Genomic DNA, 27,861 nt, shown 5'->3' with positions numbered 1-27,861 from the left:
GAATGCTAGAAAACTAAACAAGAGAAATGTGTCATTTGCTTTCAGGTCAGTGCTGACAGTTGCTTGTGAACAGACTGAAGTTCTGCTTTTTGACCCTATATCATCAAAGCACATAAAAACACTTTCTGAAGCTCATGAAGACTGTGTAAATAATATCAGGTTAGTATTATAGTGAAAAAGTGAATTTTATTAGTGTGACCCAAAACACTGTGTTTGGAAATTCGTGAAAATGTATAATGCCCTGTCCAGCAGTGCTAGAGATACACATTTGTGAATTGTAAATCTTACCCCTTGTGAAACTTGTCCCTTTAATTCCAAAACTTACTCTTAACTATTTTGGATCAGAATCTTAATGAAATGCATTTTTCACTTCCACATGATTTTCTTTTTCTCTTCATATATTAGGATTATCATTATCAACCTCAGCCAGTATTATAATAGTCCTATAATGCCTTTAGGCTAATGATCCATGTAGAATTATGGCAGTCCTGTTACTTAGCATGTCTCACCACCACCCCTAAAATTCAAACTATTGGGGAAAAAGCACATATGCACAGAGAACTTCTTAATAGCATTGTTGGAAGCTTCTTAAATTCTCAGTAATGTGGGAAGCAGATAACAGTTGAACAGCTTGGTGGATTAATATGCAGTCATTAAAATGATGGTCACAAAGACTACATATTAACATAGACAAATGCTTAGGGTAATATAGGTTAAAATCATGATACAAATTGTACAAGTGGGACATGATGCAGAAGAAAAAAAATTAAAAGGAAATATTTTAAAGTGCTAACTGGATGAGTTAGATTGGATGGGTTATGAATAATTTTGTATTTTCTAAACTTTAAAGAGATGATATTTTTATAGTGATTACTTTTAATTAAAAAAATGTGGAAATTACTTCTAGTCAAGATGACATACTGAGTTTTAATGTAACCCCTATGCTACAAACACATAGAACAAAAGATTAAATAGCACAAAAGATATATCCAAACTGCCAAACAACAATAAACATCTTTGTGGGCCAGAAATTGAACACAGACACAAAACTGCTAGCAGGGTTTAAACCACAAGCCCACTGCGTTTGTCTGGCACTGACATGTAGTCATTTGGCCCCTGTCAGGAATCAAAAGTGCTAAAAGTGCTTCATGTGAGGCAGAAACCAGAACTGTTACATGAAGCCAGGGGTTTGGCTGAAAAAAGGAAAAAGCTATTAACTACCTGCTGCTATAGGTTTTATCTGATAAAAACACAGACTCATGACCAGGAATTGATGAAGCCATTACTGAGTCAGTGATTGAATGTATATAGGTGATATCTCCAATATCATCATGAAACTGGAGGCCTTAATATTGTAAGGTCTAGTTGTAGATTAGGGGTCCAGAAATCCAAGTGGGGGCAACTATAAAACCATTAAATAGGAAGAGAAAGAAGGAAAAATAAATAAAAACCTCTCCTACTCAAAATGAACTACAACCCAAATTGCAAAACTCATGAAGACATCTAATATGAATATCACTCAATATCAAAATCAGTGACTAAGACAGACATTTTCTCTGGATGAAATTAATTTTATGGAGTAGTCCAACAAAGACTTTATTTTAAAAAATAAATTATTTTATTTATTTTTTTTTGACTAGGTAATACATGCACGTGGTACAAAATTCAAAGGTACAAAAGGGTAAACAGTGAAAAGTAAGTCTATCTCCCACCTCTGTCCCCTAGCCACCCAGTTCCCCTCCCCAGAGGCAACCACTATTACCAATTTCTTGCTATCTTTTCTGAGATAGTTTGTGCATGTACAAGCATATACACACACACACATACATACACTTTTATATAAATGGTAGCATTCTACACATACTGTAATGTACCTTGGCTTTTTCACTTCATAACATATTTTGAAATCATTCCATATTAGTATCCATGGGATGATATTATTCTTTTTAACGGCTGCATAGTATTCCATTGATTAGAGGAAACTTAAAAGCATTTTTAGGATGCTCAAAGAAATAAATGGTACTTTCCATTTAAAGAGAGCTCAAAAATTGCAAAACAAAAGAGATGAAACAACAGGTTAATGTGGAAATGAACCAACTAGAACTTTTTGTAGTTGGTATATAAAAACTCAGTAGATGGGATAAATTTACCCTTTACACCATTGATGACAGAATTAATGGGTTGGAAAATAGTACTAAAAAAATTCATCCAGAACACAGAAGAAAGATACAAATATGAAAGAGTCGTTAAAAGACATAGAGGATTAATTGAGAGACTCCAACTTATATAAAAGAATTGCAAGAAAAGAAGATGCAGAGATTGGTGGAGAACTAATTTTTTAAGACAGAGGGATGCAGAGACAGAATTCTTAGCATTAAAGAAGGACCTGAGTCCTTCCATCAAGAGTAAACTCTAGAATGTCAAGTAGATTAAAGAAAGAAAAATCCACATCCAGACAGGTTGTGGTGAAATTAGAATATCAAAGATAAAGAGAAAATCTTAAAAGCCGCCAAAGTTAGAAGCCAGGTGATCTACAGAGGAATGATAATTAAACTAACAGGTTTCTCATTAGCAACAGTTGATGCTAGGAGAAAATGGAACAGTATCTTAAATACTAAGGCAATACCATATCATATCCAGGTAAACTGTTATTTTAGAATGAAGAATTTTAATTAGATGAAATGATAAGTGTTATTAATTATTAATAGCAGAAAGATAATTAGTTTTTTTTAGGGGGTGCATTTACAAAATTTAAATTCTAGATTAGCACTATCCAATAAAATTGTAATTCTGGCCACAAATGTAATTTTAAATTTCCTAGTTATATTAAAAAAGAAAAAAGAGACATTTGAAATTAAATTTTAATAATATATTTTATTTAATCCAGTATGTCTAAAATATTGTTTCAGCACATAATCAATATAAAATTTATTGAGATATTTTACTTATATTTTTTCATGCTAAATCCTCAAAATGTTGTGCATATTTTACACTTAGAGTACAACTTCAGACTGGCCACACATCAAGGACTCAAACCACATGTGGCTAATGGCTATCAAGTTGGACAATGTAGTTCTAGAGAGTAACAAAAAATTGATTGTATGTATTGGGGAGTTTTATTCAGTGGGAGGGTATAGCATGATAAGGTCTCTGTCATGTTCAGGAGGAAGTAGAAATATAAAGTAATTTCAGACTCAGAACAATGTATAATTAAATATATACAGTAAAAACTAAACTAAAAGTAACTAAAATAATAGAAATACAGTTTACAGCTTCCAAACCAGCAAAAAAGGGGGAAAAGAAAATACTGAAAACCTGATCAGTTCAGTAGAAGACAGGAAAGCTTTAAAAAGTTAAATAAATAAAAATAAAGCAAAGAAAAGGGATAATAAACAGAAAATAAGAAGTAGAAATAGTTCCAAATATATGTGTAGTTCACAGTAGGTATAAATGGATTGATCTTTATTAAAAGACACAGAAGCAGCAATTTGAATGAAGAAAAAATTATATACTTTATAGAGATACCAAAAATAAGACTGCCCAGAAATGGAAAAAGAAAACTGATGTAGGTTATCATTATTGGACAGATGGAAGACCAAAGCCTTTAATAAGGATAAAATGTAACAGTACATATTAAAAAAAGGAAAAGCCACCAGGAAGATATATATAATCATGAACTTGTATGCAACTTGAAATATACAAAGCAAAGATGGAATGATAAGGAATTACAAGTCTATAGTCATAGTGAGAGATTTTACTATAGTTTCATCCAAAACTAGTAAATCTAGCAAATAAAAATTAGGCTGTAGAAGATAAACTAGAAAAGTTGCAGAGAGAGAGAGAGAAAGAAACATCAATGTGAGAGAGAAACAGATTGGTTGCCTCCTGTATGTGCCTGACTGAGATCGAACCCTCAACCTAGGTATGTGTTCTGATCGGGAATTGAACCCACAACCTTTTGGTGTACAGGACGTCTCTCCAACCAACTGAGCCACCTAGCCAGGGCTAAATATATATATTTTTTAAATGTACAGTTGAGCTGATAAGAAAGGAAGGAATCCTAGGGCCAAAAATGAAGTGGAAGCAGGAATGCAAGGAAGTAAACAGGTATTCAAGCTGTCTTTTACCATGGCGGCATTGGTCAAATGCTGGTGACCTTGAGCTTCTGTTTTAACATGTATGAGGAGTACAGAGGACAGGCAAGTTAATTCTGCAGCCAGTTGAAGGTGAGAAGACCAGTAGACAGCTCTGCAGAAGGGTGCAAAGGGTTTATACTTTTAGCATAGAGGTGACCTAAAAATAAATCACCTTGTTCATCTAAACTGTGGCATTGGGTAGAGGGGTGTCAGAAATCTCTGTGAATTTCTAACTACAAGCCAGCCTTCATGCATGTGTGGGGCCTAAATTCACACTACCCATATGGTCCAAAAACAAATGCAGATCTTTGGAGGAGAAAACTCAGTATCATAAAGAAGTTGATTCTTCCCAAATTAGTTGATACATTAGTGCAGTTTTAATAAAAATATCAAATCTTTATAACTTGATTTTAAAATTCATATTGAACAGCAAAGTGCCAAGAATATCTGTTTTGAAGAATACTAAGATGGTAGGAGTATTCACCCCTCCAGATATCAAACATAGTCTTAGGACAGGGACAGATTAAGTGACCAATGGAATGGAATAGAACTTCCAGAAATTTGACATATGACAGCAGGGGTATTACAAATTAGTGTGGGGGTGGAAGGATAGAAAACAGAGAATTGGTTATATATATAAAAAAATAAAATAAAATTAGATTTTAATCTCATCCATAACTAAAAGTAACTGCCAGTTAGATTAAAGACCTAATAATGAAAGCAAACCTTTAAAGCTTTAGAAGAGCTGTGGGCAGTGTGCTCAGTGGTTAGTGTGTTGGCCTATACAGCGAAGGGTCCTGGATTCCGTTCCTCTGCACATACCTGGGTTGCAGGTTCACAACCCCCTCCCCACCTGTTCGCTCCCTCCCCCGTCAGGAGGCAACCAGTAGCCATCAGTGGTCGATGTTTCTCACTCTCTCTCTTCCCCTCCCTCCCTTCCACTTTCTCTAAAAAGCAATGGAAAAAATATCCTCAGGTAAGGATTAAAAAAAACAAAAAAAGCTTTAGAAGAAATATAGAATATATTTATGTTCTAGGTATGAGAAAGGATCTTTAAGACACAAAAAGCATAAACCATTAAGGATTAATAATTCCAACTGTGTTAAAATTTAAAACTTCATTATAACCAAAGATATCAGGGTATGAGAAGATAAGCTATGGGCTAGTGGGAAAAGATGTTTTCAATGCCATAACCGAAAAGTGGAGTAGTCTCCAGAATACATAAGACAATTATGCTGGAATAAAGTAGGCAAAGAATTACATAAGAAAAACTAAAATGAGCAATAAATATGGAGAGATTTTCAAGCTTACTAGTTATGTAAATGCAAATAAAAATAATAATGAAGAAATACCAAGTATTGGCAAAGATGTTGAGAAATAGAAACTCTTAGATATTATCGATGAAGTATACAATGGTAAAATTATTTTGAAGAGCAATTTAGCAACATCTGGTAAAATTGAAGATCAGTTTTAAAAATAAAGCACATGTGAGCAAGGAGATATGTTAAGAAGGTTCATTATGGCATTATTAGTATTAGAAATTGGAAATAAATCTCCAAGAGGAAGATAAACTCTGGTATACTTATACAATGGAATACTATACATCAGTTAAAATAAATGAACTAGAAGAATCAGCATCTAAGATACATGTCAGAAATTCAGGGTTGAGCTGGAAGCGCAAACTGTAGAATGAACTGTACAGTGTGATACCATTTATATAAAGTTTGAAATATATAGACACAAGTTTGATGAGGGCATGTATTTGTCTGTTTGTTCTCTGCCTTATCCTCAGCACCTAGAACTATGCCTAGCACATAGTGGGTACCTAGCACATAGTGGGTGCTCATTAAGTATTTACAGAATAGAATGCAAAACAATATTATCAATTGTTTATGGCTATATACTTATGAATTCACGGTTTTAAAAACTTGCATGGGGAGTAACTTGCAAATTTTGGATAGTGGTTCCCTCTGGAGAGGGAGGGAGGGGAATGGGATTCGGGAGGGATATACAGGGTACTTCAACTATGTAATGTTTTTAAAAATCTGAATGATACAAAATGTTCAAATTTGATAAAGCTGGGTGGTGGGTATCACAGGTGTTTGTTATATTCTTCATAATTTTCTCTGTGTTTTTAATATTTTACAATTTAAAATGTATTACCTCTAAAAGAAGACGTATGTCAAGTTGTTTGCCACTATTCAAAATGACCTCTGACTAATCCGCTATTAGAATTTGTGTTCCTTATCAATTTCAGCTCTCATTTGCTGCTATCAGTGTGCCTGCCCTAGTACCCCACACCTACAAACTTGTATTTGCTTCTTATCTGTAGGTTAGAAAAACAGATTTTGAAGCTTTTTTAGAAGTACATATAACTTAAAAGTTTTGAGTAAGGATCTGAGGAGTCCCTGGCATGAGCTTAAGTGTGTGTTACTGAATAATACTAACTTCCATTTTTTGAGTGTTTACCGTGTGCCAAACTTTTTGTGAAGCACTTTTCATACATTATATTGTTTAATCCTCATGGTGTCCTGATGTGAGACAGATATTGTACCCATTTTAAGGAGTGAAGAAACTGCAGCCCAGATAAAGAGACTTGCCCAAGGTCTTATATATAATAAGTGGTAAAGCTGGAATTCATACTCAGTTCCATTAGACCGCCTCACTGTCCTGTTCAGAGATGTGGGCATGCACTTCCTGGTTTGATTCTAGCGAGTCATTTTGCAACATATTTAGCAATACCTTCTAGTTCATTTTGTAGTTTTGAGGTTTGCTTATCTTGTAAAAAAAAATGTTGATAGTTGTGGAGAGTATTTTCTGTTGCTTCATATTTAGGGAAAGTATATAATTTAAATTCTTAAACCCATCGTACAGGCTTACTTATCATTCCTGAGAACTCTGTATGTGGATTTAAGAATCCATTTAATAATCAAGTTCCCTCCAGTTATGTAGTTACAGGGGGAACTGAGGTTATCATAAGAATATTTACTTAGTGATATGGCAGTTAAAAAAACATTTCAATATCCCTGAATCTATTTTTCCCTCCCACTGTCTTTGTTGGTCTTTTTCTGATTGTTTTATTTCAAACAACATACTATAAATTCAGTGCTTATCACTGGGAAACATGAAATTTCTTATCTTGCAAAGGATCTAGAATTTCACAAAACCCTGAGAGTGATGTTATAGAATTTATTACATATAAAATCATTGGAAAATGAGGATTTGATAAAATTAGACAGGTTATCAATTAGAGAAAAGAAAATGACAGAAATGATGACATGATAGGTACTTTGAAAAATTATGTGAGTATTTCACAGGACTAAGAAAAGGCCCTAGGGAAAATTGATAAAGCCCTCAAATATTATACAGATAACAATCCTCTTTGTGATTATAGTACAAAACTCAAGTATGAAGTAAGGATGCAATATTCTGCTGTCATAATTTCATTGGAAAGGTTATGCAAAAAAAACCACATTTAATTTATTCTTGTTCTAAGAACTTGCATGTAGTTAAATAAATGTAAGAAAGACTTATTTTCATGATTTTTAGTTATTATTTTTAGATAAATATTCAACAGTTTCCCTTGTACAATGAAATGTTGGTGCCTGTTTTTAAAAAAATTCAATTTCAGTTGCAGTTATCCTTTATCAGTTATCTTCTGATAATGAAGACCTCAGTTTATCCAGATATCAATTTATCCAGAGATATTATAGTGATATGTTGGGGTTTGATGGGGACATATGGAGAAGTTCTATAATTCAGAAACATAGATTTCAATGTGTGTGAAAGAGTGTCTCCTGTTTATTAGAGACTACGGAGTTAAAAGCATATTACAGTTATTAACTGATAAGGCTGACTGAGTTTTCATTTGAGAGGATTAGACCAGATCTCCAAGAACTTGTCTAAAATTTTACATTCTCTGCATCTGCTTACTCTGGGATAAGAACTGTAGGTGCTTTAACTGGTCTCCTAGTCTACATTTTTATTTTTCTATAATTTACCTAGTCTCTTTACCAATGATTCTCTAATACCAAAGTTTTTAAAATTTATTTGAGGGGGGGAGGGGAGAGAGAGAGATTTGTTGTTCCACTTATTTATGCATCATTGGCTGATTCTGACCAAGGATCAAACCCGCAACCTTGTTATATTAGGACGATGCTCTCACCAACTGATCTGACCAGGGCTCTGATACTAATTAATTTTTTTGTAAATATGTTTTTATTGATTTCAGAGAGAGAGGAAGGGAGAGGGCGAGAGAGATACAAACATGAATGATGAGAGAGTGCCATTGATCAGGTGCCTTCTGCCCGCCCCCCCACTGTGGATCTAGCCCACAACCTGGGCATGTGCCTTGACTGGGAATCAAACCGTGACCTACTGGTTCATAGGTCGACACTCAACCATAGCCATGCCAGCTGGGCTGATACCAAAATTTTTAACAAGTAATACTTTGAGGCAAAAAATGAGAAAACTAAAGTACTGAATTTTTCATTAAGGTAAATTTATTCAATTCAAAATTACTAGTTTTTAAGATTATATTTTTTCTACATTATTGGTTTTAAAATAGCTTTCATGTAACAATGGTAAGTTTTTCAATAGCCTTATTGACAAAAATTTAACACCTGATACCCCACTTTATTTTTTTATGAAAATCCAAGAATTTTGGAACCTAACCACCTCAGAGATATTTCTGAAATTCTTATTTAATCATGTTACTTTCTTACCTTAATTAAACTCTTCAGGGTAGACTACTATGGCCTAAGCAATATAATTTCACTGGAGTTTTCAATCCATATGTGCATTAAGTATTTTCTCTAGACTAAACAAAATACCTTAGTTATATTTTTCCCTAAATTTTCAAATGTATGAAGATACTCTTAGATGGTGATCAATTTATTTTAAAAGTTTGACTGACTTTCAGTAGCCTTTTGTCATTGTGTTTTTTGCAATTATATAATTCCTGTCATGTGTGGAACACATTAAAAAGCTTCATCAGAAAAGGTAAAACTATAAGGGGAAAAATGGACTTGACAATAATTAAAATTTTGATATAGTAAGAAAACACATAAACCATAATGAAAGATAGAAATATATGTGGTAAATACATTTAACACACTGTATTTGGGAAACTAAGGTATATAATTATTACTATAAAGAGATTTTATAACTCAATAATAAAAATACTGCAAAAGGAAAATCAGTAAGGAACTTGAATTCACAAAAGAATTATAATCTTCCTGTTAGTATTTAAAAAGTTCACTTTTACTAAAAATAAAAGTTTCAACTTAAAACAAGATGATTTTTCCCCCCTAGTACTTAGCAGAATTTTTAAAATATCTGTGTGGCAAGGGTTTGGAGAAATGGACACTCTCCTAACAGCTGGTGGAACTATATATTGGTATATTCTTTTGAAGATAATTTGGCTGTAAATATCAAAAGCCTTACATTTTTTTTAGAATTCCTTTTTATTTAGCAATACATTTTTCTGGGAATGTACTTAGAAAAATAACTAGGGATGTGACTGATATTCGGCTGTCAGGATGTTCATCGTAACATTTTATAATAGTAAAAAATTGGAAGCAATCTAAACATCCAACAATTGCATTTTAGTTTAAAAAAGAAAAAAGATTATGGTTATTCATACAGTGAATGCTACTCGGCCATTAAGAATGATTTTGTCAATAAATCTTTAATGACATGGCAGAATATTTATGACATAATATTAGGTTTGAAATACAAGAACAGCAGTTATTTTTGGTGGTGGATTTTTTTTCTCCATTAAAAATTATTTTCAGCCTGGCTAGGCGTGGCTCAGCGGTTGAGCATCGACCTAGGATCCAGGCAATTAGGGTTCGATTCCCGGTCAGGGCACATGCCCAAGTTTCGGGCTCGGTCCCCAGTCGGGGGCATGGAGGGGGCAGCCGATCAATGACTCATCAGTGATGTCTCTGTCTCTCTCTCCCCTTCTCCCTTCCTCTCTCTGGAATCAATAAAGATATGTTTAAAAAAAAAATTACTTTCAATGGGCATGTATTTGTAATTAAGAGATAATTACCCGTAATCATTATAGAATAAATCTATGATATATTCTCTGTGTGTCTCTGCATTTCCATATGCAGCACTCCTAAAAGCCTCTCAGAGTACATCATCCTTACATACCTCTGTAGGAGTTTTTCACTTCTTTGAAAGTCAGTTCAAAGACACCACCTTGAAGTCTTTTCTAACCACTTTGTTTTCTTTGCTTATTCCACACAATTATCTTGTATAATTATTAACATGTATTTATAATGTCTTTTCCACCAGGCAGTGAACTCCTATCTCTTTCATCCATTTAATAAATATAAGTGTTTATTATGTGCTCAGCACTGTGTGTTGGGTACTGCAGATGTAACTATGAACTATGCAGACAGGGTCCCCCTGCCTTCAAGGAGATAGGTTTGCAAAGTACATTGTAATATTAAGCTTGGTAATAGAAGTGTAGAGTGCTTTGAAAGATTAGACCATTCGTAAATCTACCCCAGGCTGGATAGAGAAGGAAGGCTTCCTGGAAGGGATGCTACCTAAATATTAAAAAGAAAACAATTTTTACCCAGGTGAAGGGGGAGGAGGAGGTAGTTTCAGGTAGAGAAATAGCCTAAACAGAGGCATGAAGTTTTAAAACTGTGTTAAATTTCAGGAAAGTCATTATGGTATTTGTGGATATTAAGGTTGATTTCTGATAGAAAATAATTATATATAATTTTATCTTGGAAGAAGCTCCAGAATTCATTTCTTCTGCAAGAATTTAGGAAGTTATAGAAAACAGCATAGGTTAGAAAAAGTGTCCCAATGTTGAATTAGACAGAAATTCAAGTGTGATTGATAGGTTTGTTATTTTTAACTATTTGTATAAAATATATTCTCACTAAGGATCGAAAAATTAGTGTCAAAGAATTAAAAGTTTGCATTAAAGAGTATTTTAATTCTCTGTCTTGTAATCTTGACTGGTCCTAATAAAATGGTGCTAAGTGAGATTATTTAGGGAATGCCTTTGAAGTAGTAGATGAAAATGATGGCATTTTAATAGTATTTTTTGTATGTAAATGTGTTCTAAATAGAAAGAGATGTTACTTGTAGCAGAGTAAACATTTCTCATAATTTTAAACCCTTTACGCTTAACATGTCTTCCTTGGAAATCAAGTCTTCAAAATCTCCTCTGTCTCCTATTAAATTGTTTCTCACCATTTGTGTTTCCTATACAGATTTTAAAGTTCTTCTTTCTCTTTAGCACTGTACTACAAACACCTATCCCTGTTTTCATTTTCAAATAAAAATCAGTATTTTAAAGGCAATGGATAATATTGCCATGTGGCCCTCATTAGATCATAGTTTTGTTCTCTGTGATTATGTGAATTATACTTACTGTTTATTGTATATCAGAATCATTGGGTTTATACAGTGAGTTTGTAGTCCTTTTTTGTTGGTTTTCTTAATTAGGTAATACAGAAACTGTTTCTCAAGATTTCTTAAATAAGAGATTAAATAAACCAGTTTTTCTTTTCTGCTTTATAGATTTCTTGATAACCGGCTGTTTGCTACCTGCTCTGATGACACTACAATAGCACTATGGGATCTGAGAAAATTGAACACCAAAGTATGCACTTTACATGGTCACACTAGCTGGGTGAAGAACATCGAATATGATACTAATACAAGACTCTTAGTAACATCAGGATTTGATGGAAATGTCATTATTTGGGACACCAACAGGTTTGTGAATAGGAGATCATGTTAGGATTATAAACAAAAAAAAATTTTTTTTAGATGGTAAACAAAGTCAGTGTTCTGTGTCTCTTTAGGAGAAAGAAACTAGTTTTGTGAAAAACAGTCAAAAAGTGATTCTACCTTTTGTTACTTGCACTTAGTCATATGTTGCAACTAAAAAAAGTATGTGGAGAGGAGACCAAGTAGCATAGTTAACAGTGGAAAATGGTTTATAAGATGAGTTTCCTAAATTTAAGGAAAAATATTTTGTTATTTCCTTTGGGGAACAGAAGTATTTTTTACTCGTTGGTCTTTCAATTCTAAATCTATTTATTTTGTCATATTTGCACTGTGTTTTTATCATTAAAAGAGTAGTTAGTCTGTTGGAGTGGTACTGATCCCTAGGAGAATATTTGGAAATAATGTGTGGTACAGTTTTAATTGTCACTATGGGATAAGAGAGGAGGATTTCCACTGGCATTTAGTCAGCAGGGATAAGTGTCAAAACATCCTGCAGTACATGGGACAGACAGTTTGCACAATGGACCAGTTGTCTCACCTAAAATGCCTCTGTTGTGAAACACTTTAATAAAATGTCTCCTGATAGAGAAATTGATTATTTAAAGAGTGGAGCCCAGGCCGGTTTGGCTCAGTGGTTAGAGTCACCTGTGGACCAAAAGGTCTCAGGTTTGATTCCTGGTCAAGGGCACTTACCTTGGTTGCAGGTTCAATCCTTGCCCCAGTTGGAGCATGTGTGGGAGGCAACCAATGGATATTTCATCTCACATTGATATTTCTCTCTCTCTCTCCCCCCTCCTCTCTAAAAATTAATAAAAACATATCTTTGAGGATTTAAAAAAACATACAGGTAAATTCAGAAGCACAAAAATATGGTAGGCAGATCATATAAATATCAATCACAATAAATGTATTTGGACTAAACTAGTCAGTTAAAACATAATGTTAGGTTGGATTATAAAACAAAACCCAACTATATGTTCTTTGTAATGGATATACCCCAAACATACAAACACAGAAAGTTTGAAAGTAAAATGATGGGAAAAAATAACAGACATATACAATCAAAGAAAATCAGTTGTATCTACGTTAATAGTAGACAAACCAGAGTTTAAGGCATAAAGCATTATTAGTGATAAAAAGGGACTATAGTAAAAGGTTTGTTTTGCTAGAATATAAAAGAATCTTTATCCTATGTACACCTAATAACATAGCCTCAAACCATAAAAAGTGAAAACAGACAGAATTACAAGAAAAAAATCAGAATTCTCTTCTTATTGGAAAATATTAACACCATCCATTCATTTAATAGACCAAAAATTAGTAAGGCTAAAGAAGATTTAAAAAGATTAAAAATAAGCTTGATTTATTAATAAGCTTGATCTATTAGGCATATTCAGAATTCGGCTCCCAACAATTAGTGAATACATCCTCTGAAGCAGCGTTAGAATATGTACAAAAATGAGCACGTACTGAACTACAAAGTATCAACCAATATCAAAGAACTGTTATTACACAAACCATTTTCCCTGACCTCAGTATAGTCTAATTAACACAGGTAACTAAAAATTCCCATTTTTGGAAACTTACAAATTCACTTTCGAAATAGTTCATGGATCAAAGAAGAAATCATAGATAAATCAGAAGATAGACTGAAAATTAATGAACTAAGCATTTTACTAAAAACCCCCCACCGAATCTCAGAGATGGTGCATCCTTAAAAGAAGATGCTTATTAACCCAAATCTGTAATCTGATGGGGGTGGAAATTGGAACAAGATAAAAAAGGGCCTGATGAGTGTAGATATATGGAAATGATAAAGAAAAAGCAGAAATAAATGAAATTTAAAATGAAAATACAATAAAGATTTTTTTAAAGCCTGATCTTTGATCTTTAAAAAACCTAATTGAATATACAGTTCTCTGGTAAGATTCATCAGGAGAAATGAGACACAAAAAATCTTAGCAATGAAAAAGGAGACAATAAAAAATATAGAATGAGATAAGATCAGCTTTATGCCAGTATATTTGAAAACTTTGATAACATAGTTTACTCAGAAAATAGACCTTAGCAAAACTGACCAAGGAAGAAATAGAAAACCTGAAATAGAACTATTACCAGAACTGATATTTAACCAATATGCACTAGTACAGCTAAAGTGGTTTTCAAAAGATTGAACTTCTATAATGATTGATAAATAGCCACTATCCTGAATCCCAAGATGTCATATTCTGGCACCGTCTGTTTACCTGGCCTCTCTTCTAGGGATACCTCCCTCACAATCTCCTTATGATCTAGTAGCTAAAGTCCCCCTTTACACAATAAAGTAAATCCAGGACCCACTTCCAGCACTGCTATCATCGTCAATTTTGAGTGCTAGTTTTCATGCAGTGCTGGTTATTTCAATATTCTGAATATCATCTCTGCCATATCCATTAAAGAAATGGAAAAAATCACTTAAAACCTATCTACTAATAAAACAGGCCTGTCAGTTTTATAGGTGAATTCTATGAAATATAAAAACACAACATTCTAACTTTATTAAACTTCAGATTTCAGAAAGGGGGTGTGGGGATTCTCTTTACCTCGTGTATAAAGCTAGTATGACCTTGTTAAAGATAATGTTTAAAGAAAAAAATGAAAGGCCAATATGTAATATAATGTAGATGTAAATATTCTAAATAAAGGGAAATTGGATTCTGTAAGATAGTAATCAAAATATCATGAACAAGTGGGCTTTATTCAAGGAATGAAAAAAATGATTTATCAATAGAAATTCTATTGATATGATTTATCACAAACAGATTAAATAGATAAGTCTATATGATTATTTCAATTGAGGAATAAAAAACATTCAGTCATACTTAAAAACAAAGGAGGGCACATCAGTACCAACTTTATAGAGATTAAAAGGATTATAAAGGAATATAATGAACAACTTTATGGCAACAAATTAGACAACTTAGATAAATACCTACAGGGTTACAAATTATTTAAACTCACTCAAGAATAGAAAATCTATAGACCTACAGACCTATAGCAAGTAAAGAAATTGAATTGGTAATATTAAAAATCATCCCACAATCTTTCATAAACTCTTCCAGGAGAGAACACTTCCCAACTCATTTTATGAGGCTAGTATTACCCTGACACCAAACCAGAAAAACATAAGAACAGCAGACTACAGACCAATATTCCTCCAAAGAAAAGATTAAAAAATCTTCAACAACATATATATATTGCATGATTCTATAAAGGAATATATATGTATATATATACACACACACACACATATATAAAGGATTATATCTCATCACCAGTTAGAATTTATCCCAAGAATAAAGGGTTGATTTAACATAAAAAAATCAATATAATGTACCATATTAATAAAGGTCAAAACCCATATATATGATCATCTTAAAGGCAGGAAAGCACTTGACAAAATCCAACACCCATTTGTGATAAAACTAGAGATAATACAGAACTTCCTCAACCTGATAAAAAAAATCTGTAAAAAACCTATGGCTAAAATCATACTTAATGTTGAAAAACGGAATATATTTCCCCTAAGATTAGGAACAAGGCAAGGATGTCTCCTTCCACCACTTTAATTCAGCATTGTACTAGAGGTACAACTGCACTGGATATGCAGTCAGGCAAGGAAAAAAAATAACAGGCATCCGGATTGGAAAGGAAAAAGTAAAACTGTCTTCATATACAGAAGATACAATATTGTCTATAGAAAATCATAAGAAATACACTAAAAAAATTATTAGAACTAATAAACAAGTTCAGCAAAGTCACAAAATATACAAGATTAATATACAAAAATCAACTGTATTTCTACTTATAAGCAGTGAGCAGTTCAAAAATAAAGAAAAAAATCCCATTCATGATAGCATCAAACCGAATAAAATGCTTAGGAATAAATTTAACAAATACAGTGGTACCTCGGGTCTCCGTTGATGGACATTTTGGTTTATAAATGCTGTAAACCCAGAAGTAAATGCACAGGGCTTCCGCTGAGTGCAGGATCCTGAGGTGTAGCTGTTGGCTATTGATCCCTCAGTTTTCGAATGTTTCAGAACTCGAATGGTCTTCCGGAATGGATTACATTAAAAAACCGAGGTACCACTGTGAGTACAAAATTTGCACAATGAAAACTATAAAACATTGCTGAAAGAAATATAAAGAGATGTGAGTGAATGGAGAAACTTTCCATGTTCATGGCTCGGCAAACTCAGTATCATTAAGATGGCAATTCTCTCCAAATTAATCTATAGATTCAATGCAATCCTTATCAAAGTTCCAGCTGCCAAATTGTCAAGCTGATTATTAAATTTATGTGAAAATGTAAGTTACCCAGAATAGCCAAAACAGTCTTGAAAAAAAAGAACAAAATTGGAAGACACACTTCCTTTCCAATTTCAGAACTTAATACAAATACATAGTAATCAAAACAGTGTGGTACTGGCAAAGGATAGCTTGAGAGTCCAGAAATCCTTGCATTTATGATTTTTTAACAGAAGTGTCAAGATTCAGGAAAGAATAATCTTTTTAATAAACAACTTGAATAACTGGATATCCATGTGCAAAAAGATTAATTTAGATCCTTATCTCACATCACAAAAATGAACTTAAAATGAATTTCAGCCTGAACATAAGTGCTACAATTGTATAATTCTTAGAAGAAAACATGGGAGTAAATCTTCATACAACTCTGAAGCTGAGGTAATAAAAAAATTTCGATAAAATGCCATTAATTAAAATTAAAAAGCTTTGTCCATCAAATGACACCATTAAAAAAGTGAAGAGAAAAACTACAGAATGAGAGAGGATATTTGATAAATCTGATAAAGGACTTGTGTCCAGAATATATAAAGCACTTTTGCAACTCATATGTATACAACCCAATTTAAAATTGGGCAACATAGTTACATAGACATTTCACCAAGGAAGATATGCAAAGGATTAATAAGCACATGTAAATATGTTCAGTGTCATTAGTCATCAGGGAAATGCAAGTCAAACCCAAGTGAGATACCGCTTAACACCCTCTATGATGGCTTTAATAAAACACGATAACACGTATTGGCAAGAATGTGAAGAAACTGGAACCTCATACATTGCTATAGGAATGTAAAATGGGACAGCCATTTTAGAAAACAGTTCAGCAGTTTCTTAAAATGTTAAACATAGAGTTAGCATATGACCCAGCAATCTACTGGATATCTTCCTGAGAGAAATAAACACATATATCCATACAAAGACTTGTACATGGATGCTGATAGTAGTAGTATTCATAATAGCCAACAGATGGAACCAATCCAAATATCCGTCAACTGGTAAATGAATAAAATGTGATATATACATATGATAGAATACTATTTGGTAGCGAAAAGCAACAAAGTACTAGTATGTGTAATAATGTGGATGGGCCTCAAAAAATTATGCTAAGTGAATAAAGCCAAACAAAAAGACCACTTATTGTATGATTCTTTTTTGTTTTTCCAAAGATTTTTGTATTGATTTTTAGAGAGAGGGAGAGAGCGAGCGTAACATCAATTGCTGCCTCCTGCACATTCCCTACCGGGGATCTAGCCTGCAACCCAGGCATGTGCCCTGACCAGGAAATGAACTGGCAACCCCCAGGTGCATGGGACTATGCCCAACCAAGTCACACAGGCCAAGGCTGATTCTTTTTATATGAAATGTCCACAATAGTTAGGTCTATAGAGACAGAAAGTAGATTAGTGGTTGCCTGTGTCTGGGAGTAGGGACAGAGAGAGACTGTTAATGGGCAGGAAGGATTTTTTAGGGTGATGAAAGTGTTCTAACATTGAATTGTGTTGATGATCACACAACTCTGTAAATTTACTAAAAATCACTAAATTGTACACTTAAAATGGGTGAATTTTATGGTATATAAATTATACCTCAATAAAGCTGTTAAAAAACAGTTAATTAACTAGAAATAAAAGGAAACTCATGAAAAGTATACAGTAAAACCTACAGCACATTTTAAAATGGTGAAACTTTAGAAGTTTTCTCTTTAAAATCATGAAGGAGAAATGTGCCTGCTGTTACTACTATTGTTTACCATTGTTTTGGGGTGGAGGATGTCAGGGTCCTAGTTGATACAATAAAAGAAATAAATATATAAGGATTGGAAAGGAAAAAAATTAAACAATAGCATTCACAGATGATGTGATTGTCTACATCAGGGGTTGGCAAACAGTTTCTATAAAAGACCATGTAATAAAATATTTTAGGCTTTGTGTGCTATGTGGTCTCTGAGCAACCATAGACAGTACGTGAATGGGCGTGGCTGTTTTCCAACAAACTTTCTATATAAACACTGGCAATGGTCCAGAGTTGGTCCATAGATCAGTTTTTCTGACCCCTGGTCTAAATAGAAAGCCCTAGAAATTCTGACAAATTGCCAGAATTAATAAGAGTTAACCAAGATTGCTAGATAGAGATAAGATCAAAATATAAAAATCAGTAGTGTTCCTAATCACAACAAACAATTTACATTTTTTAAAGCATATAGTAATTAAAAAATTTAGCTGGTACACAGAAATAAGTTACAACAGAAGATCTGTATAAATTTTATGGAAAAAATTGTAAAATTTCATTTAAGTCATTGTAAGACCTAAATAAAATCTATGGACTAGAAGACACCTCTAAAACTACTATAAGCAAATATAAAAATAAAGGGTGTAAACTCATAAAGGGGAGGGGATAGGAAAGGAAGCAATGACAATAAAATTTTTAAATCTGGAGACTATGTAGATGAGTGGCAACTGACTTAGCAACTTACTTAAACAACTTGATTTAGTAAGTGCAAGAAAGCTAAATCCTAAGCTGGCAGTGGGGAAAAGTTAAGAACTTAAGACAACTTATACGAAATCATCAAAAATCAGAGGGACTGGCAACGCTGGGTACTCTGTAACAGAAGAGGTAGCTAAAGTAAGGATTCAAGTGAAAGGTATTTAAGAACTTACGTTTCTTCCCCTAATCTATACCACTGGGCGATTGATCGACCTCCCATTTCAGAAGTTTCAAATCTTATCTTCTAAAGAGGGTAAAATAGAGAATCCATGCAGTGAAGGGTGCCAGACACAGTTGAAGGATTGGGTACCTTACCAAAACCAGGAAAACTGACCTACCACATGCACACTGAATATTGACTTCAAAGACCCTTAGCTTCCATTTAATGAACTGTACATACTCACAGTAGGAGTTCCTTAAAAAATAGCTTCACCCTACAGAGTGAAGCTCAAGCCTGTCCAGCACTCAGAGAGTTCCCAGTCAACTTTTTAGTGCCCCACTCTTAATTATGAGCAGACAGCTAAAAATATTCAGACATTTGAGAAAAACTTCTAATATAAAGACTTACACAAATGGGGAGGTACTTTGGAGGAAATAGAAACTACATAGGGAGAAGAAAACTTAAAATTTTAAAAACCTATCAATATTATCCGAGAGATAAAGTGCATTTTATGCTTGAAGCATTGAATGTTGACTGAAGGATGCAACAGAGTAGAGAAATAGAGGGGACTTTTAACTAACTGGTTATTCTATTTCTTAACATGGGTGATGAATCACAGGTGCTCATTTTTCTTCAGACTTTTCATATGTTTTACTTACGTACTTTTCTGTAGGTATGATACAGTTCACAATTTAAAAAATAATTAACAAAAAAGTAAATAAAAGAAGGAATGAAAAATATAGGCAAGGAATAAGAATCTATTCAGAAAACCAGGCAGATCTGAAAAAGAGCCACATAGAAGTAAAAAATAAATAAATAAATAAAACTATGGAAATTTAAAAACACATAGAACAGGTCAAGTGGCAGATTAGACACAGCTTTGGAATATAGATATTGAAAATTTACCCAGAATACAACATATGGAAAAGAGATCGAAAACATGAAAGAGCAGGTGTGAGATGAGAGTCAAATGTGAATGTTTCAGACATCTATTTGGAGCTCTAAAAGAATAGAAAAAATAGGTGAGAGGAATATTGGAATAATGATAGAGAATTTTCCAGAATATATGAATAATATGAACTTTAAGATTTAGAAACTCAAATGAATCCCAATAAATAGAAAGAAATCCAAATTTACACATATCAGAGTGAAACTGCAGTACTCCAAAGACAAAGATCAATCAGAGGGGAAAAAAGGTAAATTACCCAAAGTAACAATGAGACTGATAGCAGACTTAGAAATAGCAACAATGTAAATCAGAACTCAGTGGAATATCCTCGAAATTCAGAAAGAAATAACTATCAACTTGAAGTTATTTGCTCAGCTAAACCTTTAATCAAAAAGAAGAGTGAAGTAAAGATTTCCAGAACAACAAAAAGTGGGTTTACCTCAACAAAATCTTAAAAACATATACTTCAGAAAGAGAGAATAATCTAAAAAAGAAAGTTGGAGATGAAAGAGTGAATGGTGAGCAAAAAAAAAATTAATCATGTGTAAGTCTAAGATACATTGATTTTAAATTCTGATTTGAAGGGCAAAACATGACTATCTGCAAATCCTTATATTTATGATAACTCTAAGTTTTTTTGGTTTGATTTCTTCTGTAGGTGTACAGAAGATGGGTGTCCGCATAAGAAATTTTTTCACACACGTTTTCTCATGAGAATGAGATTAACACCAGATTGTTCCAAAATGTTGATCTCAACGTCCTCTGGATATCTCTTGATTTTGCACGATCTTGACTTAACCAAGTCTTTAGAAGTAGGCAGCTATCCCATTTTGAGGGCAAGAAGAACTACATCAAGTTCAGGTAAGCTTTTCTTTTTTGAAGAAATTTCCAAAGAATCTCAGACATAGAGAAATGTTATGTTTCCATTCTGAGAATGATAGCAGGAAGAAGGGAAGAAAATTAAGACATTCTTTAGCAAGGTCAGCAAGAGCTTTTTTCTCAAGGAAATATAATGATCTGTATGTATCTCTGACATAGCATTAATTTGTCCCTCTGATCACAAATGATCTAGGAAGAATAGATCATTTGCTAACTCTAAAAACATTTCTTTTTAGCTCTCTGCTAGCCAGAAAATCTTTTATCGGTATTTCTAAATCATCACTATCTCAAAAATTAATGATGGTCTAAGATAGTCTGAATCTTTTAAAGTTCTTCTGGAACCCAGCAGAGCTTTTAAGTTATAGTCAATATGGAGTTTTAGTTTTAAGTCTGTATTGTATACTAGGCTTCCAAATGCCCAGTCACAGGTAGCTGGTAATCTTATCTCATGACCTATAAACATCCTCTTGCTGAAGTTCTGTTCTTTCCCCTATTGCTGGTTCCATCAGACTTAAGTGAAATTGAGGCTTAGAAATATTTATGTACTATAATTTATCTACATTATGTGATAGAAACTATTTCATCTACCTTTGGGAAAAAGAGAGCTGATCTGGGAACATACCCACTTGGAACACATAATGTTCATAAATTGCTATTAAATATTAGTTTCAGATGATTAGAATCTTTCTCCTGTGTGCATAGAGCCATTTCTGAGGACTCTTTTGGGAATGTGCAGGCCTCATTGTACTGTAGTTGCCCAGTTTCACTGCTAAACGTAGAAATTTAAGTTCTATCAACTTATTTGCAAGCAAGGGATGCAATCCTTTTGGATTCAGATTTTTTTTTCCAGTTAAATATTAATAATCAACTTTTGCTTTCTGAGAAGTAGTGATTTAAAGGACTAGTTGGCATTTAAAAAAAATTATTTTTATTGATTTTAGAGAGAGGGGAAGGGAGAGGGATAGAGAGATAGAAACGTCAAGAGAGAAACATCGATTGACTGCCACTTGTACCTCCCCTACTGGGGACGGAGCTTGAAACCTGGGCATGTGCCCAGACCAGGAATCAAACTGTGACCTCCTGGTTCATGGGTTGATGCTCAACCACTGAGCCATCCCATCTGTGCCTAGTTGGCATTTTTTTATTCAAAAACCAAGAAGGTTTTTTGACTTCTAAGGGTAATTCTGGTACTTAATTACTTTAAAGGGAACTAAATTAATAAGCCCCCACAGAAGTGTGGGGCCGCTAGAAAAGTGTGATGAAATAGAAATTGCTATTTGGAGTACTACCTCAAACTCAGCTATCTGATACTCATTTTCTTTTTCTACAGATTTCAACATAAAGTTTGTATTGCATTTCAAAGATAGTGTTCACGTAATTTAAGAATGATAATAGGGGATTTGGTGTGCTTTAAGAAGGATCTGTTCATGTTCTCAGTAATGAACCTGTTGTTTGGGCCCTATTCTAACATTAAACAGCAGGCTGAACAGCTCAGTTTTCATTCTCATTGAATTTTTTGTTCCATTTCATTGCACAAATGATGCAAAGCCAAAAGATGCTCCTGTGTTTGTTTTTTTTCATTTTTATTTCACTTAAGCTAGTCACTGGAATAAAAGGTTTTAAAAAGGGACTAGGCCTTAGATAGAACACTTCAAAGAGCTGTCCTACCTCAGTCTTAATTATAAGCCAGTTTTGAGTGGACATGTACTTACCATGTTTCAGATGGATTTTAACAGTATGGTTCAAATAGATGATTAAAAAGTTAAGAGACATTACCAGAGTTTTGCTAGGTGTATTGTCAGAATTTTTTGTATTTTTAAGATCTGACCACTTCATCGAGTTCATCTGGCCCTAGAGTTTCTGGTTCACCTTGTCATCACAGTGATTCTAATTCATCTTCTGAGAAACATATGTCACGAGCCTCACAGAGAGAAGGTAGGTTAAAAGTTGAATTTTATAATCCTGCAACAATAGATTCTACCAAGTAGCTTTCTTTGGTTTAGCTTTAATCCATAAAATTAGCCAATAAAGATGAGGCTGTTCCTTGCCCCTCAGTTATCATTTTCAAAAAGCTAAACAGAGTCTCCAGGGTTGAGTATCTTGGGCTTAAATCTTCGTTGGAATTTAAGCTTTGATTTTATTTCCTGGACTTAGCTTGTTGTAGTTTGTAGAAGAAGTAGTTGGGAAATGTAGATTCCAATCAAGGTTATTATGGAAATTAAATGATATTATACATGTGACAGTGCTGTATAAATATAAGAGGATGCATTTATTAGGTGCTTGTAAAAGTCACCTGGTTTCAGCCCAGTAGGCTTTTTACTCTGCATTTCCTTATCTGAGCAATGACTGACAGAGGGCTGGTGGAATGAAGTGAGCTACAGTCTGGCCCCACTCTGCTTTTGCCAGTTTTTCCCCAGCCAGTCTGGCAGAATTAGCTGCTTGGCCTATTCCTTCCACCTTCTGATTGAAATGCTTTCTACCCGTGCAAATTTTGCCTATAGTCCCTCTCCAAACTAATCCACAGTTAAACTCTTACAGCACTTTTTGTTTGTCTTCTTTATAGACTGATGGCCAGATACAGTTTTTTGGGGTCACCTTTTGCTGATAAGCATGTCTCCTACCTAGATATTTATGGGAAGGATTATACATTAGACTTGTAATTTGTGTTTTCCCTGGGTGGCCCCGTCTTGTAAGTGCTTTATAAATGCATACTTGATTATTTTGCATGACTACTTACATGAGCAGAATGGTTTGAGAGCCCTTCCTCACCTAACCTATAGCTTATTCACTTTCTTCTGGATGTTGAAGACTGATGTTTCACTTTAAGGTTAAAAACTCTTCCTCTTAAATTTAGAGATTTATGCCCAGATGTATAACATTTCTCCTTTGATTTGTAGCAAAAACTACTTTTGCAGATTCTTCCTGTTCTTCTCCTTCCTCTTTGGCTATGGGAAACAAGCCAAGGTTCTTAAAAATCATTGAAAAAAATATTTATTGATTAACTAAACCATCCATGAAAAAAAAGAAACTTAAGAAGAATAGCTCACAAGCTTGCTTGCTACATTGGTAAACCCCAAAGCAAAACTTTATAGCAGTTTTATGCTATCAAGAGTTGCATCTGGGAGAAGAAGTGATGTACTGGGAGCCTGGGCAGAGAGAACAAGAAAATCAGGGGGTGGAAAGAGAGAAGGTGGGACTTGGAGGCAAGGTTGCTCTAAGTGTTGGAAACCCTGGGTCTCCAGGTGTTGGCCTATGTTAGCACCATACTTTGGCAGATATGATAGCTGTAAAGAGCAGAAACTCATTTCAGGATTAAAACTGTATTTTTCCATATGAAATTTGCTGTGGATTCTTACGGATGTAGTACAAATAAAAGTGGAGTAACTGGTTCAAGTGAAATTAGGGAAACCCTTGACCTACCCCATCTCTACCCTGGTCTCCAGGTGGTTCTCCCCTTTTGCCAACTGTTGAGGAACCTCCAAGGAGCACAGCTTGGAAACCACTACTTAGCTATTTAGAATGGGTTTCTTTTCTGCTTTTGTTACGGATTTTCAAAATTCTTGAAATAGATTTATTTTTCTTGAAAATTATTAAAGTTTAAACACATGTGGAATCATTATTTAGGTATCTTTTAGTTGTAACAGTGTGATTTAGAGCTTCACAGGTTTCCATCAATGCTGTACTAATATAAAAGGAATCTTTTAAAAGAATACATCTTTTTGCCCGGCTGGGCATGGCTCAGTGGTTGAGCATTGACCTAGGATCTAGGCAATTGGGGTTCAATTCCCGGTCAGGGCACACGCCCGGGTTGCGGGCTGCAGCGATCAATGACTCTGTCATCATTGATGTTTCTGTCTCTCTCCCTCTCCTTTCCTCTCTCTGAAATCAATAAAGATATATAAAAGAATACATCTTTTTGAGACACGATTTACAAAGGGTGTGACTGAGGGAGCTTATTATCTTCAAAGGAACTCCTTCCACAGGAAGAGAAATGTTGAAATATTTCTCTTGATATTACTTTTTCTTTTTTCAATCTTCACCCGAGGATATTTTTTCCATTGCTTTTTCAGAGTGAAAGGAGGAGAGAGAGAGAGAGATGGAAAGAGAGAGAGAAAGAGAAAGAGACTCATTGATTGGTTGCCTCCCACACGAGCCCCCACTTGGGCCGGGGGAATCAAGCCTGCAACCAAGGTACGTGCCCTTGGCCAGAATTGAACCCGGGACCCTTCAGTCCATTGGCTGATGCTCTAACCACTGAGCAAAACTGGCTAGGGCTTGATATTACATTTTTAAGCTGCTTTCTTATAATGTCTGTAAAAGTGGTTCTCCATATACCTGAGGAATATGACATACTCCCAGAAGGGACAATGGCTCACTGCAGCAGTCACTGTCATTGGGTCTAGGTAGAAGGAAATGAGGGGCCATACCAGAGGACCAGGAGTATGTATGACTGGCAACATCTCCCACCCCTTGTTTTGACATGCCTCTATGTGAAGTGTCCTCCCTCACCGCCAAAATTATAGCACTGTCCTTGACAGCCATAAGTCGCACTGCTTGTATACATAATGGCCTTTTATTTATATAATGGCAGTTTTCATGGCTTCCAAGTATTTCCTTCTCTGCACCAGGTCCTCTGAGATGAGAATTTTTATCTTTTACTTTTCCAGATTCCTTTCATGTTACATAACTTTGATTTTACTTAAATGAAGAGCTTTCTGAGATGTAATCCAAATCAAAAGTTTTAATACCTTAGCCTTAGGTCATTGGTGATTCCTGCTACAGGAACTTGGATTCTTTAGTTCTAGTTATATTCTTCCCCCTCATCCCAAAGACACACTCCACATATTGAGGGCACCGTGGTTTTTTGTTTGTTTTTGTTTTGTTTTTTTACACGTGGTAGCATAAGACAGACAAAGGAATGAAGACAAAGGAATGAAGACATAAAGACATGATTTCTGACAGAATTCAAAGCTTTTTTAAAAAAAAATTATTTTTAAAATATTTTTTTTTACTTTTTCATTGAATTGGTTAATAAAATTACATAGGTTTCAGGTGTGCAATTCTGTAACCCATCATCTGTATATTGTATGTTCAACACCCCAAGAAATCAAAGCTTTGATAAGCTACCTTAGTCCTCTAATAATACAAATCCTACATTTTAATTTTCTTGTATCTCAGGAGTTTCACCTCGAAATAGTCTTGAAGTTTTAACCCCTAAAGTTCCTGGTGAGAGAGACCGTGGAAATTGCATCACATCCTTACAGCTTCACCCAAAAGGCTGGGCCACTCTCCTTCGGTGCTCAAGCAACACTGACGATCAGGAGGTATGGTAACAGCACTCCCCCTTCCACAGGGCCAGCTGAACAAACTGCCATTGCCATGGGTGCGTGAAATCCCTTCTGCCTCCTCTCTGGCCTGGGTGTGGCAAGCTGGCAAGTGCTTTAAAGCAATGATCAGCTCAGATTGTGTCCAGCTTTTTAATTCTTCTTTGGCTCATCATAAAAAAAAAACCCTACTGAGATGTTTTGGCTAGGCTGGCTAAATGTGAGGTTTTGCTAAGCCAATTGAGTGTAATAATTTTCTCATTTAAAAAACCAGGGGAAACTTTGGGAAAGGAAGAAACTAAACTGAAACTAGGAGGAATGGTTTTATATGGCCTTATGATTTTCATCACTCTGAATAGCAGGAGTCCTCCAAGAATCTCACTAGCTCTAGAATCCACAACTGACAGAAGGGGAGAAGAGCCTTTGAAGTGTGTAGGGAGGTATTCTAGGGCTTGACTGTCTTAACCCTAGAATTTTTTAAATATCAAGATTGTTGTTACTCTAAGAAGAGGGAATTATTACTACAGAAATCACAGCGGTCTCTGTGAATAAAAGGCTTTAAAGTATCAGAGTACAGAATAACCCCCAGCTTAATGAAGTTAGGGGTGTGAGGCCTACAAGTCAGTTGAAAGAGGGATAGCATTCATCTAAATGATTTCTTGCAACAGTTCTATGGCTTTAGCATTCTGTTGAGTTTTTGTTTATTTGTTTGTTTTAAAGAATATCTGTAGCACTATTTGGGACTCTCTAACTTTGGTTTGTCTTTCTCCTCTCTCCCTAGTGGACTTGTGTTTATGAATTCCAAGAAGGAGCTCCCGTGCGTCCTGTCTCACCTCGCTGTTCTCTACGACTGACTCATTACATTGAAGAAGCCAATGTAGGCAGGGGTTACATCAAAGAACTTTGCTTCAGCCCTGATGGGCGAATGGTTTCTTCCCCACATGGCTATGGGATTCGCTTGTTGGGATTTGACAAACAGTGCAGTGAACTTATTGACTGTTTGCCCAAAGAAGCCAGTCCCCTGCGGGTGATCCGATCTCTGTACTCTCATAATGATGTTGTACTGACAACAAAGTTCTCTCCAACACATTGTCAGATTGCCTCAGGGTGCCTTAGTGGACGGGTTTCTTTGTATCAGCCTAAGTTTTAGGCACAACTTACAACAAATAAGCAGCTCTTCTGGTGTTTGACATATAAATGACTTCAATTTAGGTGAAGTATTTTCTTTTTAGAAGATCTTAAAAGTTTGGGTCAAGATCCTGATTCTTATGGGTCCATGAACATACCTGTGACCTGAGGACTTGTTCATCCAGCATAATAGGGGCATCACCAAGTTAGACTCTATGCAGCATCATGTTTTGCAGCATTCCTCAGCTCCTGCTGATCTGTGCCACTGAACCCCAGCTCTTCTGGTTATTTTGCATGGTAGCGCTTGTCAAGTTTCTTACTTTTTGTTTTTTGTTTTTGATTTTGGTGTGAATTTTGTGGACATTTGGCAGGAGTTTTGGTTGGGTTAGGAGCAACCTGTCACACTAGAATAATGTCCAAAAGTTTGATGTTGGCATACTGGTTGAAAAAGAAATTTCATCTTCACTTATCAGTATACTTGGCCTTTTAAAGTTGCTGTTATGTTTCTCAGTAATGGGCACAGATAATGGCGTTATTCTCATAACTGTTAGTCTTGCATCAAATGTCTTTTAAGCTTCTTGTTAAAATTCTACATATTTTTTCATCATGGGAGGGCTTTGTTGTGAAATTCTAGGAAAAAACATCACCTCTCCTTGTAATTTACTTTACTTGTATGAATTTTAAAATCTC

At 34.6% G+C, this 27,861-nt stretch overlaps 1 protein-coding gene across 1 annotated transcript in view; it reads left to right on the top strand.

Moving 5' to 3' along the window:
• DCAF10 (DDB1 and CUL4 associated factor 10) overlaps positions 1-27,861 on the top strand; it is a 39,397-nt gene extending 11,536 nt beyond the window's left edge. The window contains exons 2-7 of the mRNA XM_081150731.1: positions 46-159; positions 11,688-11,885; positions 20,499-20,701; positions 22,541-22,654; positions 25,898-26,043; positions 26,825-27,861. Of these exons, the coding sequence (XP_081006857.1) occupies positions 46-159; positions 11,688-11,885; positions 20,499-20,701; positions 22,541-22,654; positions 25,898-26,043; positions 26,825-27,193 (1,144 nt within the window). The 3' untranslated portion in view covers positions 27,194-27,861. The remainder of the gene's footprint in view (positions 1-45; positions 160-11,687; positions 11,886-20,498; positions 20,702-22,540; positions 22,655-25,897; positions 26,044-26,824) is intronic.

Source organism: Miniopterus schreibersii, assembly GCF_964146895.1.
Source record: "Miniopterus schreibersii genome assembly, chromosome: 11".
Lineage (NCBI taxonomy): Eukaryota > Metazoa > Chordata > Mammalia > Chiroptera > Miniopteridae > Miniopterus > Miniopterus schreibersii.
Note: the sequence above shows the minus strand (reverse complement) of the source record. Positions and strands in the feature narration are given on the sequence as shown.